The 15171-nt window shown below is 40.1% G+C and overlaps 1 protein-coding gene across 13 annotated transcripts in view; it reads right to left on the bottom strand.

Moving 5' to 3' along the window:
* Clasp1 (cytoplasmic linker associated protein 1) overlaps nt 1-15171 on the bottom strand; it is a 252343-nt gene that overhangs the window by 27808 nt on the left and 209364 nt on the right. For 12 of the 13 annotated variants that reach the window (XM_048368810.1, XM_048368809.1, XM_048368813.1 and 9 more), the window contains 3 exons: nt 11913-12056; nt 11132-11238; nt 1739-1889 (listed from right to left, as the gene is read on the bottom strand). In XM_048368810.1, coding sequence (XP_048224767.1) covers nt 1739-1889; nt 11132-11238; nt 11913-12056 — 402 coding nt within the window. Of the gene's footprint in view, nt 1-1738; nt 1890-6646; nt 6764-11131; nt 11239-11912; nt 12057-15171 lie in introns of all 13 variants that reach the window. The other variant, XM_048368821.1, reaches the window with a different exon arrangement.

Genomic DNA, 15171 nt, shown 5'->3' with positions numbered 1-15171 from the left:
TGTTGTATACCCATTCCTTCCTCCAAACCCACCCACCCTATTTCTCAGTTAAGGCCACTCGGGGAACCAGGCTCATTGTTCCTGTTCCTATACCCCAAAGGGTTTTTGTCCCTCAGTCATCACTCTCCCCCATTGTATGGACACCAGTCAAGTTTCTTCCAGCTGAAAGCTGAATGACTCTCATTATGCTCCAATGATTACAATCCACTGTAATCTGTTTTCTCTTGCACTAAACTATGATCCCAAAGCCAATGGACTCCTGGAAGGAATTGAATTTGGAAAATTATAGACTGTATACATTATTTAAGAAAACATAAAAGTCCAAACAGTAGACTCATTTTCAAAGGTAGGGTCTTGATTCTACATCAAAATTCTCCCAAGAAAATAAATATTTGTAAAACGTAGGTTAACACAGAATACTTAATGCATATAGTAAAAGTCAATCAAGCAAATGAACAAATTACTAATGGAGCCCTCTAGCCTGGAATGTCCTTGCTAAGAAAGTTTCCCTTAGCTTTTGTGATCCCACATTCATCTCCAGCTGTCTTTCCTTGGTTGTGCTACCCCTCAGGACTCTATCCTACCCTGTGCCTGGAGATTTCACTCTTTCACTCACTCACTCACTCACTCACTCACTCACTCACTCTTTGTTCACCAGCAAGCCATTTCTTATGTCTCTCAGATCTAACTGGCCTCAGTCACTGGCTTCAAGTCCAGCCTGGAATCTCCAAAGACATATGTTCACAGCTAAATCCATTATCATACACTTTCTCCTTCCTATAAACTATCTCACTGAATCAAACTAGCACAAGCTCTACAGCCCAGAAGACTCCAAACTTCTATATCTGCTCATGTTTTCTAAAATTCCATTTCCTACAAAGTTAATTACTTCCCTACTTAAAAAATCTGTCTCACTGTCCCAGAATAAAGTCAAGGTGTGGGCTAGGTACTTTTTCTGAGCTGTCTCTAGAACTTGCTCCTAAACCTCAATGTCAACAACATTCACTCATGTTTTTTTTTTGGCCAGTCCTGGGGCATGAACTCAGGGCCTGAGCACTGTCCCTGGCTTCTTTGTGCTCAAGGCTAGCATTCTACCACTTGAGCCATAGCACCACTTCTGGCTTTTTCTGTTTATGTGGTACTGAGCAATCGAACCCAGGGCTTCATGCATGCTAGGCAAGCACTCTACCACTAAGCCACATTCCCAGTCCCCATTCTTTAGCACACGATTCACTTCATGTTTTGCTATTTTTAGTGTCTCAAAAGACAATCGGCCTCCCTGCTTTGGTCTTCCCACAGGATCTACTCTATGACTATGGCATACTCCTGACCTTCAGAATCTAGGTCAAAGGGTGGCATCACCTCTCTAGCCCATCCTTACTGAGCACCACAAGTGGCTGTCAGGGCTCTGTATGCAGAGCCCTGGCTATGACTACTGCATCATCCTGTGTATTTGCTGCCTCTCCCATAAGATTGGAGCTCCTAGAGAGGCCAGCCTGGTGGCTGGACAGGCTTACCATTGATCATATCATAGAAACAAAATAGATTTAGCATAAATAAAGCAGGCTGAGAGTTACTCTTTCAAAAACTGTAAAACTGCCTTGGGACTCAAAAAAAAAAAAAAAGTTATCAGTACCGGGAAAAAAACTACGACCATCAGGGCAGTCAGGTTCAGAAAGAAGACTTGGAAACTATCATTTATTTGACACTCAGTTCTCTATTAGCCAAGAATACTTACAATATCACAGTCTTTTTTGCCATCTCGCTTAATTGGTTCATTCAGATCTTCTTGACTTCGGAAACTAAACTTTTCAATGGCTTCTGTAACTCCACGCAGAGAACTGTAGATTTCTTCAGAGTTCAGGTTCTCTGTATCATAGTCCAGCATGCTAAAGATCAAAAATATTTTATTTCTTAAATTGAGGTATCTGCATAAAATTGAGATATGGACATTAACTATTTAGTAATTTGCAGAATAAGGTATCATTATATTTTTGTTTCTTTAGGTGATCTGGAATAGAAAGCAGAAATCTTTTGTTAAGGCATTGGATACTTATACAGCTTCTTTGTCAAATCTGGCCTTAAACATATTACAGCAGCAATCAAGAACTAGTGGAAACAATAATAACCACAAGAATGTGAAAACTCAAAGAGTGACATTGGTGACTAAATGCGCAAATTAATAAAAGTGGAAAACAATTTCCTTATTTTAATGATGCAAAAAAAGTGGTTTGGTTGTTACTGGTCCCAAATGTACAAACTTAAGTCTTTTGGAAATACAGAGTACTACAAACACACTTCAGAGCAGAAAAACCAACTTCACACATTAGGATTTGCCAGTATCCAATCCAGAAAACTAGGAAGAACCTAATTTTATCTTGTAGATCTTTTTGCTCAAGGCTGTTGTTCTACCACTTGAGCCACACCTCCACTTCCAAGAACCTAATTTTAAAAACCCAAGGCAAAGTGACACTGTTACTCAAAGCCATATCCATGCTCCTGGAGTCTTCAGAGTCTAATTCTCATGTGGCCTAACCTAGAAACTTGCCATGGATATTAGACCCTTTTAGATGATTCCATTTGGAGTTTTCTAATAAAAGCAGATCTTTAAAGATGAAAGCCACACTCCTAGATAGACATCTAAAATCACTTCTAAAAGAAGTATTTTCTCTCATGGAAAAGTGATGTCAATTGTCTTTTGAGACACTGCACATAGCAAAACACGAAGTGAACCAAATATGTTAAAGATGAAAGCCTTTTGGTGTAATGCAGCATACCAGAATTGTCCATAAGATGTTTAAAAGTGCACTGAAACAAACAGGGTTCTGGGAGTAAAAGCTGTCATTGTTGCTTATTGAGACAAAGCAAAGCACAGGATGGGCATACTACTATAAAGAAAGCAAAGCATGACATAATATCCAAGGAGAAGTAATAAAAAAATTAAACGTCACTTGTTTTAAGTATTCAAGAAAAGATCTGATGAGTCTAATGTAACTTGCAGAAAGTCTTAAACTATACTGAGAACTGCTAGGCATACCCCAAAAAATCAATGGCTATGAGTAAGGATAAGTCAATCTTTTTGTTCTACAAAGGAGGAGTAACTAAAGGAATGAGACACCTACTGGCAAGGATCTTTCTTAATTGTAATAACACAACTACCCTTGTGCATTGCACAAGAAATCTCAATGCTTAAAAACAAGTAAGATTAATTTATTAAATTCTTTCCTTCTCTTAAAAAAAGAGAAGCCGGGCACCAGTGGCTCATGCCTGTAATCCTATCTATTCAGGAAGCTGAGATTTGAGGATCATGATTTGAAGCCAGTCCAGGTGGGAAAAAGCCAAAAGCAGAGCTGTGGCTCAAGTGGTAGATCACCAGTCTTGAGCAAAAAAGCTCAAGGACAGCACCCAAGTCCTAAGTTCAAGCCTCAAGACAGCACATGTGTACATGCACACACGCACGCGCGCGTGCGCATGCACACACGATTTAGAGAAGTATCACTTGGAGTGGTGTGATCTTTGCTGTCTGAAGATACAATGGTCTAGGTGTCTTCTAGAGCTGGTCAAACTCTGCAGAAGCATAAGACAAACTTTCTCAGAATGAAAGCTACTTGTCTAAAACTGAAAAACTAGCCCAGACAGAAGTACCTTTTTTGATACAATCCAGGAAGTGAGGGTAGACATGCCTTAACTGCATGTGAAAAGTTCACAGAAATACATGCCAACTCAAATACTGGCTCTGGCACCCAATGAAAAGGAATGTGAACCTTGAACATGTCTGCAGCTGAAATCTCATATATCTGCCAACATGATGAGGAATAAGGAACTCAAGGTCTCTTTCTGTTCTGAGTTTATAGGCAATGCTCCAGATATGCAAAAAGCACATCTAAGGAACAGAGTGGCTCCTGCCTCTTTCCTAGGAACTCTATAATACCAGCATATGTATGGAAAAAGGCATTTATACATCTGGGCAGTACACTGATTTTATAAACAAAGATTGAGTATTGACTCAAACAAAAAAAGAGATAGATATACAAGATGTAAAAAATGCCTTAAAATGCTTTTAATCACAACCACCAAAAATAATAGTGTATTCCATGCAAAAGTGAAGAACAAAACAAAAAAAACTGAAAGAATGATGAATGGACAAGAGGCAGTCTGGCAGAATGTTAAGTTTTTTTAAGGGATGTCACAATATTACTTTCCATGTGTCGCTTTAGAGAATCTTGGCTTTCAGATAATTCATCTCTGGATTCTCAATCTCAACTTCCTTTAAATATTTCATTTCAGTTCAATTAACTTGACCATTCAATAGCCTCTTTTGAAAATAATAAAGGATCCTACAGTTCAGGAGCTAGGGTGCATGCAAGTATGGTGATGTGATAAACCCTCTTTGGACCCCTCCTTTGTGGTCTCAAGTGAAGTGTCCCATTGGTATGAAGTTGAAATTGTAAGCTCCGGGTAGGACATAACCACTGTCCACTGCTACAAAACAAGGTTTCTCTTGTTTGAATATTTTGGCTTCATTTGTCTTTTTTCAAGTCAATAATTCTGAGTCCTTACTTCTTAGGACAAAGCAAATTCCCATGAGGCTGTTGCTGGATAGTGGCCCCTGCATCTCGGGGAACAGTATAGAGGCCCTAAAGGCTGCCTGAGCGGAGTCTGTGCTAGGCAAACCTTACCTGGCACCGGTACCACAACCACAGTCTGTCATTTCAATTCCAAGACAATCCCCTGACATAATTTTCTGGGTTAAAGGCCAGGTCCTGATCACTTGTAAACACTGTGAGTAGATACTCAAAAGAGCTCCCTTGAGGTTTTTTAGATTAGGAAAAGTTACCCAATCAGTCCACAGTCACTGATCTAAGGTCAGGCTATACCACCCAATGCAGCTCTGCAGAGGACCAGGTAGTGGTGGGAAGAGCTTAGAGTCAGATCTCTGAGGAAAAAAAGCACCAAGAAAAAATAAGTCTGCTGTTTAAAAGCTTTTCTCTTTGTCATTTTGGAGGATAAGGACTCTAGGGAGTGGAGGAAGAAAATGTCATGTTGGGAAATCAATAGGGTTTTGGCTGACAGCAAAGAGATGGGCATAGATTCCTTGTTGGAATTACCTGTCTTAAAGGTAAAAGCCTCAAGTCAGCGCCTCATTCCTCTAATGCCTGCAGAATTGTGAGTATGCACTGTTAGCCGCCAGTGAGCCAGAGCAACATGTTACTGAGCACTTTGGGAATGATGATTGCTGGTCTGGGATGTTTTTTGGAGAAGCAGTACTGAGAGGTGGCTGGAAGACTGGCAGGGGTGAGAAGCATTTAGAGTGACATATTGGGAAACCATTAATAAACTGATCTACACATAGAGGTACCTTTACAAGAAAAAAAGAGTAATGTGCTTTGTTCAGTTTAATTAAGGTAACATTCTTCTTGTCACCTTGCCTAACTGCATATCTACAAACATTCACCATAGGATTCTCTGTATACTTCAGAAGTTACTCTCAGAACTTTAAAAGAAAGGAGTTAGCACATGCAGGTGACTTGTTTATTGTGTTCAGCTTTGGTATTCTGAAAATACAAAAGCAGGCATATAATTCTGCAGAAGCTGTCTGTGGAACATTTCTAAAGTTACAGACTACTTTTCTTTTGGGATCCATACAAACTCTCTCAGAGAACTGGATATAAATTCCTTTCGCAAAGCAGTGACAGCTGGACTGTGCCATGCTCTCGTCACGTGACAATGGGCTTCTAAGGAAGGCATCCTCTCAGGAGACCCTATACAAAACCCTCTCAGAGACCTTATACAGGTAGGGTCTGGAATACTACATGGTATCCTAGCAGTACTACAGATACCATGTTAGTTTAAACACCTGAGAGAAGCTCATCTTCTCCAAGACTTGGGCTTGAACTCAGGGCTTGTCATACTTCCACTTCTGGCTTTTTGGTGGTTACATAGAAATCAGAGTCTCACAGATTTCCTGTGTGGGCTGGTTTTGAACCACAATCTGCAGATCTCAGCCTCCTGGGTAGCTAGGATTACAGGCATTAGCCACTGTTAAATGTTCACAGCCAAGCAGAGCCAACAGCTTCCTCAACACCCATGGCAGGACACTGGGAAGGCCTGCCCACTCTTCTGTCTAGAAGTAGGGCCCCTTTAGTGAGATGCAACAGTGATGTCACCTCCTAGGGCTTCCTGTCTGGACCTGTATGCTCAGACTATCACCATGTGATATGTCCAAGTAGTCACCTCAGGATTGACAGTGATACAAGCAGTTCTAGGTAGGGCAGGTTCATATACTCCTTAGTAGAACACCGTCTGCACCTCAGAAGCAGGTGGAAGAAGCTCCTCTCACCACAGCCTCCCTTGATGGGACCAATTTTGTGAGCTTCTTCTTGGGGCTGAGCACTGCTCTAGCCAAAAGGCTCTGGTTAGGTGGTAAAATGGTCACAGTCCGAGATATGCCAGCAGCCACACTTCTGGGATTCTGCCAAGACGCTGTACTGTGCACACTGTTCAGCAAGGGTCCATTTCTGTGAGGCTAAGTGAAGGAGTTCCTCCACAATAGAGGAGCTGAGAGGCTCTCTAAAAGACCTGAGACGACCTTGGAACAGTAGTAATATTGTGACACCTCTGACAAGTTTAACAGGTAGCTTGTTACCTGGGAGAGTAAGAGCGCCTGAGAGTCTTGTGGGAGGGAGCGGTGGGAACTGAGTTAGGCTGAGAAAAGGGAGGTGGGTGCTTCGATAGCCCATCGGCACTCCAACCCCACAACCGACTGCAGTGATCAGAAGAGGAAAATCAGAGAAAGAAACACAGAGGCAAAGGGGAGGGGAGGAGGAAGATGCTACCTTCTAAGTGTCTTAGAGTCTCCACTTTCCTAAGTTCTGTCATAAGTAAATGGGGCAAAATTAAAACTTCATCACACAGAGTAAAAGAACAAATTTTGTTTTACAATCTGGTTCTCAATAGGATGGCTTCATTTTTTTCCCCTCATTCAATCATGAGGTAAGTTTATTGCTTAAAAGTCATTGAGATTCCCACTCTGTGTATATGAGAGTTTGTGTACCTATCTGAGTGGGTGTGTCTGTTTGACTGTCAAGAGTTGGGGGAAGCAAGTTATAAGGGCTTATAAGAAATACAGATGCTCAGTTTTAGATAACTCAGTTCTTTCAGGGGGAAAAAAAACAAAGGAAGGATCATGGGCATCAATTCAAATAGGAATGGAGGGACTAACCAGGGAGATTCAGAGACCACAGTGTTCTGACAATGAACTCTAATGAGGGATAAAATGCTGGGAATCAATCAGACAGAGTCCAGAGACAATTAAGTTTCTTCTCAAAGAATATCAGTATTACTGGAGGGGAGGGTGAGGGTGTTAAGTCTCAGCTGGTCAGCTCAAAGGGGAAAAAAACAGCATTAACAACAACAACAACAAAACCCCACTAACTTCTCTGGTTGTATATCTTGATAGGAGACTAAAATGCACTTGGGAACACAGGTGTCTGTGTGCATGCACTTCACAATGTCACATGCTGACTTGGTCTTGCAGAGCCCCAATGGAAAGTTCTACCTCTGATACATTAAAAAAAAAGAGAGTTCACGGCAGCCCTGCCTGCCACCAGCACAGTTCTTACAGCAGGAGCTCTGCGCTGTTACTGCCCCTTTTGTAAGGGAAATAAGGTATTGAGATGAGAGATATTGTGCTATGGAGGGCCTGAAGACCTTCTCCTATTCCTCTACTGTGATGGGGACAGGGGCACAAGAAGAACCCAGTGACACTCCATATGGGGACCTTCTGATGGTGAGGGTCAAGTGATACCCCACCATGAATGTGGGCCCTGTTAACCACCCCGCTTCGATTCTAAGGATGTTCTTGATCCTTTGGGAGGAGAAATATAAAACTACCTTCAATCTCTTCACTAGAGGACCAGAGGTGTTCTATGCAGTGCCATTCTGTTACATGGCATACTTGCCCAGAACATACTGAAGACTGGACATGAAGGTGGAATTCCTTTGCAACTGCACTTCCATTTTCACTTACCATAAAAATCACATGGGGTTAAATGGACTACAATATACATGTGTTAATAATGAAAAATTCTACCTCATAAATCTTTACTTAAATCCAAGTAGTCACTGTTTATCAGTTGTTAACAGGCATTCTTCCCTGTGGGAATATGATTAATGGGATATTCCACCAAGTTTAACCACTTACTGATGGTGTCTCACATACTATTGGGTTGGCAAAAGGAGTCCTTACTAGTGAAATTTAACTGTTGTTTTGGAACACTTCCTGTTACCTCCATGAGCCAAGTACAGAATTTGTGAGTAGGGGCTGGGGATATGGCCTAGTGGCAAGAGTGCTTGCCTCATATACATAAAGCCCTGGGTTCAATTCCCCGGCACCATATATACAGAAATGGCCAGAAGGGGAGCTGTGGCTCAAGTGGTAGAGTGCTAGCCTTGAGCAAAAAGAAGCCAGGGACAGTGCTCAGATCCCGAGTCCAAGCCCCAGGACTGGCAAATAAATAAATAACCTCAGAATTTGTGAGTAAAGAAACAAACAAAACACCCTAGCTCATTTTGATACTCAGAATCAGATGAAAAATAAATTTTAAAAAATGATCCTAGCTTTCCTCTTCCATTAAGAATAAAAAGCTAGTATCATACCATCAAGATGATTTAAAAACACCACTCAGAAAAATGCTTTGTACTGCAACCTGTTTAACACCTCCTTAGAAGAGAGCAACGTAGTCAGTTCTCTTCCCAGAGTTAAGAAGCCATTTCTTTTACAGTTTTCCTATAATAGCATACAGCTGTTGGAATGCTTCCCAGTGATGTGATGCTGCTCATCTTCACCAAGAAACTTAATTTCTCCTGTTGAGCTCATGTTGGCTCAGACCATCTGTTTTTTTAAAAGCAATGGAGGGGATTTCTTTAAATAAAGAACTATTTTAACTAAATAATTCTCTAAAGAATTTATCCACAAGAAAATATGTAGATTATACTTGACTTAATGTTAAAAAGATTAATCTCTTTAATTCTTCTGCTGATCTAAAATCCTAAGAATTAAAAGTTAAGATCAGGCAAACTTTAGAAAGGAATAGGTGGAAGAAAAAAAAAGCTGGCACTGGTGGCTCATGCCTGTAATATTAGCTACTCAGGAGGCTGATATCTGAGGATCATAGTTCAAAGCCACCTCAAGCAGAAAAGTCCCTAAAACTTGTATCTCCAATTAATCACCAAAAAAGCTGGATGTGGAGCTGTGGTTCAAGTGGTAGAGCACTAGCCCTGAGCAAAAACACTCAGGACAGCTCCCAGGCCCTGAGTTCAAGCCCCAGGACTGGCACCAAAAAAAAAAAAAAAAAAAAAAAACAAAACAAAAAGAAAAGAAAAAAGGAGTGTGAGACTTCAGCTGATTTGAAAAATCTACATTTAAAGGCACTTATGTTTTTTTAAAAAAATAATTACTTATTGTCAAAGTGATGTACAGAGGGTTACAGTTTCATACATAAGGCAGTGGGTACATTTCTTGCACAATTTGTTACCTCCTCCCTCATTTCCCCCTTTCCCCTAGCACTTATGTTTTGATACCCTAGTAAAAAAGTAAACCTATACAGACAAATTGAACTGCAGTATTTTTGTTGTTTTTTTAGAAACTTGATACCAGTAGCCCTCAGGATAAAAAAAGCCCCCTGTTTTGGTTAGTGAGTTTACTGTTAGTGGCTTGCTCATAGGTAAAATACAGCATGAGTGACTCTTGCTTGTCTAAAAAAATGCTGGCCTACAAGGCCACTACTCTGAGTGGGGCCAGATGACTCTACCCTATGTGAAGGAGTCACTAAAACCACCACACATACATCTAATGGCACTGGTAAATGGACAAGTATTATCTAAAGATCTCTTGACAAGGCACCTTTTCTTTGTGTGTGTCTATCCTAGAGTGTGAACTCAGGGCCTGCACTCTGTTCCTGAGCCTCTATGGCTCAAGGCTATTGCTCTATTATCTAAGCCACAGTTCAACTTACTGATTTTTTTTTTCAAGTTTATTGGAAGTAAGAGTCTTATAGACTCTCCTGCCAGGGCTGGCTTTAAACCACAATCCACTGAGTAGCAAGGACTACAGGTGTGAGCTATGGGCACCTTTCTCTTTTGATGTACCACTACCCTAAATTCTGTATGGCCAATATACATGATCCCAACATGAATCTGAATATATTGATCAAATAAATATTCAGATTCAAAATCACAGTCTTTCAGAACATTCTGCCTCAAACAGGATAGCAATTCTCCTAGGAATGGCTGCTTGGTTGAAAAAACACCCCCAACTTGGTATGGGCCAATTGCCTATTGACTGTTTATTGGGTGATTAAGTAAATATTGTCATGTTCTTTTATTCCTTGGAGAACAAGCAATGAACTTCATGGGTTCTATGGAAAGCAGTACTAACAGCAAGTGTTAAGCTTAAATTTTTTTTTTTTGGGGGGGGGGTGTCAGTCATGGGGCTTGAACTCAGGGCCTGGGTGCTTGCTGTTGCTGAGCCTTTTTGCTCAAGGCTAGTACTCTATCACTTTGAGCCACAGCTCCATTTCCATTTTGGGGGTGGTTAATTGGAGGTAAGAGTCTCCAGCTTTTCCTGCCTAACTGGTCTCAGACCATGATCTTCAGATCTCAGGCTCCTGAGTAGCTAGGATTACAGATGTGAGCCACCAGCACCTGGCAATAGTCTACAATTAAAAAACAAATTATTCTTAAATCTTTTATGTTTAGAAAGGAGCTTGCTATATTACATAGCCCAGGCTTGCTTGAAACTTGAACAGCCTAGGTTTCAACTGCAATCCTATCTTTTTTGACTTCCAAGTGCTGGGATTATAGGTGAACACCACCACACTGAGAGCCTGTTTTAAATTTTGTAAGGTCCTAGAATATTTGGAGCTAGAAGAACCAAAAAGAACAATCAGTACAAACAACTCATTTCACAATAGACGTTAATCCCAAGATTAATTACAACTGAATGAGGCTGGAATCTATAGTCCTTTGATTCTGAGTATCTTTGTTGGTATCATTCTTAGGGTGAAAACCTAGAAACGGGCTCACAGACATTGGTACTTCAGTTTTTCCACTTCAGTGGTAGTGAGCTTACCTGGGAGACAGTCCCCCATGGGAACAGTTGGTGGGTGAGGTTAGGGGGCTGGTCCTGCTGCTGTGATGTCGGGAAGGTGTTCTGCCAATTGTATTGCTTGGAGATCCCTGGTGCAAAGGCAGAGTAAGCAACATTACCCAGTGGCTTTGTACAGAATACAACTCTATTCTTTCCTTGATCAATTAACCCACATGTACCCAGAATGTATGCATTATAATATTTTGTTCCTCCCCTCCTCCAACAAGTCATTAATATAAGCGTGTGTGTGTGTGTGTGTGTGTGTGTGTGTGTGTGTGTGCGCGCGCGCATACAAATGCCAGTACTGGGGTTTGAACTCAATCTACTTCTAGATTAATCGTGGTTAATTGGAAATAGTATCTTAAAAAATTTTTCTTCCTGGGCTGGCTGTGAATCACAATCCTCAGATCTCAGTCTTCAAGTAGCTAGGATTACAGTTGTGTGCCACCAGTACCTTTCTGTCCACTAGGCCAATGTTACATGCATATAAACCAAATGTGGATAACTGTCTGAAGCTGAATAACTGGTCAGCTGTGCTAGAGGGACAGGCACTATTGAGCATGACATCTTTATAGTATTAAAAAATAAGGCAGTATCAAATGAATGAATAATCAAATGATCTAGTATATACTTAACTGACTGAACAACCTGAATCAAACTGGCCATCTTTGGTATGCTGGCTATCCCAGCAGTGCCAGGGCTGCGTAAAGGACACAGAGGTCATAACCAACACAGAGGTACCAACTGCAGCCAGAACACTCACCACACTGGTGTTACTAGAGTTCTTGAGGTGGTTATGCAGGAGTTTGGTGGCACCATCCTGGAATGTTTTTGGCAAGGCACCAAGTAACATGGTAAATTCAGGCGTGTTCAACTCAAACAGGGAGATTAGCACAATCTGTGCAGCCTAGGAAAAGAAACGACAATTAATACATTAGCAAATCTTGCTCAGAACATTCATGTTTTACAAAGAAAACATTTTGCATATATGAAATCTAGGGAAAATAATATCAGCCACAAATAGCTTGGCTTCATCATGAAAACAAGCCTGGCTCCACTTTACTCCCCTGGGTCTTGGGTTCCCACAACACACTAGTAACAAACCCTGGGTTTTTTTTTTTTTTGGTACAAGGAAGGAAGATAAAATCAAAATAAAATTAAAAAAAAAAAACTTAATGGTAGCTCTAAGTTTTAAGAAAAACTTAGAACCCTGGAAAGACACAGCTTCTAAAGATGCTGCTTTTAGATCACCTGAAAAAATTGCTTTTCTTCACTCCATACTGCTTTACTAAGAAACCTATAAAGAGTTGTTCAACTCTGGCTCACGCTTGCAATCCTAGCTACTTAGGAAGCAAAGATCCAGAGGATGGAAGGAAGAGGACAACCCAAGCAGAAAAGTCCTTGAAACTCCATCTCCAAAATAACCAGCAAAACAAACAAACCAGGGCTGGAAGTGTGGCTCAGATGGTAGAGTGACAGCCAAGTAAAAAAGCCGTGCAAGCATGTGGTCCTGAGTTCAAACCCCAGTACCACCAAAAACAAAACAAAACTGGAAAAAGTATTTAAGTACATTTGAAAAGCTTCTATTTTTACTCTTTGAACCAAGAAGAGAGATTGGGGAAGCAAACTGGATACTTGATGGTGTAAGCTTAAAAAACGTGCTCTTCTGCCTTTTGGGGAGCATTTTATTCTTTATTAACTAAGACAACACACTGCAGGACCCTTCGTAGTGAAGCTGCAGGTAGGGACGGCAATGAGTTGGAACAAGAGTTGGCAAGGGACACTCCAGTAGGCAGCTTCTTTATGACTCTGGATTAGCAGTAGGCAATCGAGCCTAAAAAACAACATCCTAGGAATTAAATGTTATGGTTTTAATTTACAAAAGCTAAGCCCAAAGAAAAATTCAATAAATACAAATTGGCATTTCTTACTAGTTTCTAAGAGTCAAGAGAAAGGAAAAGATATATAAAAAAAACCTATTTCTGTGAAGTCATCTTTCATTTTTACTTAAAAATATAAGTCCTTTAAAAGACTGTAATTTATAAAATTGTAGTAATGACTTAGGAATGTTTTTCCATAATGTGGAATATTACAAAAATGTGCTTCCCCAGAATGAAGTAAACATTACAATATGTCTCAATGCTTTTGTAATGTTAAAAAATCATGCTTGGTCCAGTTAGGACATAGCTACTATTACTGCTCATGGGGGAGGGGAAACCATTAAAAAACCCAAATTAAAAAGTATTGGTAGACAGACATTCAGTATGGAATTTTAAAAATTTTATTTTTTAGCATTTCAAAAGCATCATTGAGAAAAGTATGGGGCAAAAAGCACATTGTTTTTCCCTTGATCGATCTCCAAATACAGTCACTAGCCTTTCTTCCAAATTAAATGGCAGGGTCAGCATACTTTTATGACATTGGAAAAAAATCGTTATTGAGTGGACTAATACATACTTTTCAGTATTTCATTATTGAAACATCTACATTATAAACGGAAGGAAAATCTATTTCATGACCAATTTAATGTACTGATAAGATGATTTGTGTAACAGAACAACTTCCAAAAATCATGCAAAGAAACTTTAAAAACCATTTCATTAGATGTTAGAAAAACCACATGCAGGAAGAATTACATGACAAAAAGACAGATGAAGACAAGACTCTAGCCTCATGGTCTGCCCATTTAACAAGAAAGCAATGTGTGTCTTAACACTTGTGGATAAAGCATGGCATTTTGAAAATTATAAAACATAATGCTACGTTCTTAAAACAGTGTACTGATGTGCACGCGTATGTGTGCAAAATGTGCTACTGTCTTTATTTAAAAGATTCTATTTCTTCCCAGAATGATATGTTACACAAACTGAAGTTTTTCATGAAGCAAATTATAAAACTAGCAAGATCTTTTAATAAGAAAGGTTGCAGGACAGTGGGCCTTGCAACTGTGTAAAGTAATGACATGGGGAAAAGGAAAGTATATGATACTGACCCACTAACTTTTAATTTCTCACTCACCGAGATTTTTCTCAATAATCCTAATGTTTAATTTAATGTTTAATAAGAATCCAGAAAGCACAGAATTTGAAACTATAACTGGCTGGACAAATACATTTACACAACTATATACTTTACAAAAAAATTATTACTTTTTACATTTTTTTCAAACGCTATCAGACATGGTGGTTCATTGTAATCCTAACTACTCAAGACAAAGATTGAGAGGGTTATGATTCAAGGCCAGCCTAGGGGAAAAATTAGTGAGTCCTCGTCTTAACTAACAATAGCTAGATGCACTGGTACATGCCGGTCATCCCAGCTACATGGGAAGTAGAAACAGAAGGTCACCACACATACCAGTCCAGGCATAAGCACAAGACCCTATTTGAAAAAGAACTAAAGCAAAATCAGGACAAGGACAGAGCTCAAGTGATAAGAGCGCCTGCCTAGCAGGCCTTGAGTTCAACCCAGTACTGCCTATGTTCAAGTACATCCTTTTAAAAAAGATTTTACATCCAAGTTTTATAAAGGATGAGCTTGTTTGGCCCTAAAGTATTTTATCTATAGCCTCTGAGTTACTGAGAAATCAAACTATTAGAATCCAAGAAGGAAGATATGTAGATTAGATCTATCACTACCACCAATATGATCTCATAGAAAGAGGCTAAAGCAGGAGGATTTCAAGTTTGAGGCCATCCTGGGCTACATAGGTAGGCAGTTCTAGGGCAGTGTGGGCTAGATAGCCAGACCTTATCTCCAAAGAATCATTCCAGATATGGAACTGGCTAAATAAATACCTTTATAAAAGGATGGGGCTCAGTTCATGTTTGAAATGGAAAAAGCCATTGCTTTTGTATCTACCATACACAGCACTCTGATCTCAAACGGAGGCAGGATCTCTTCTTATGAGCAATTCTTGGGTGATCTAAAGGTCAATGGGCAGCTTAAAGGGAAATTATTCTCATTCACAACTTTCTAGTACAATATGGCAGTGGGGTAGGATAAAAGGGTTTTCAAGTCTC

This window comes from Perognathus longimembris, chromosome 20, assembly GCF_023159225.1.
Source record: "Perognathus longimembris pacificus isolate PPM17 chromosome 20, ASM2315922v1, whole genome shotgun sequence".
Classification (NCBI taxonomy): domain Eukaryota; kingdom Metazoa; phylum Chordata; class Mammalia; order Rodentia; family Heteromyidae; genus Perognathus; species Perognathus longimembris.
The sequence above is the reverse complement of the archived record's forward strand: the minus strand, read 5'-3'. Positions and strand labels throughout refer to the sequence as shown.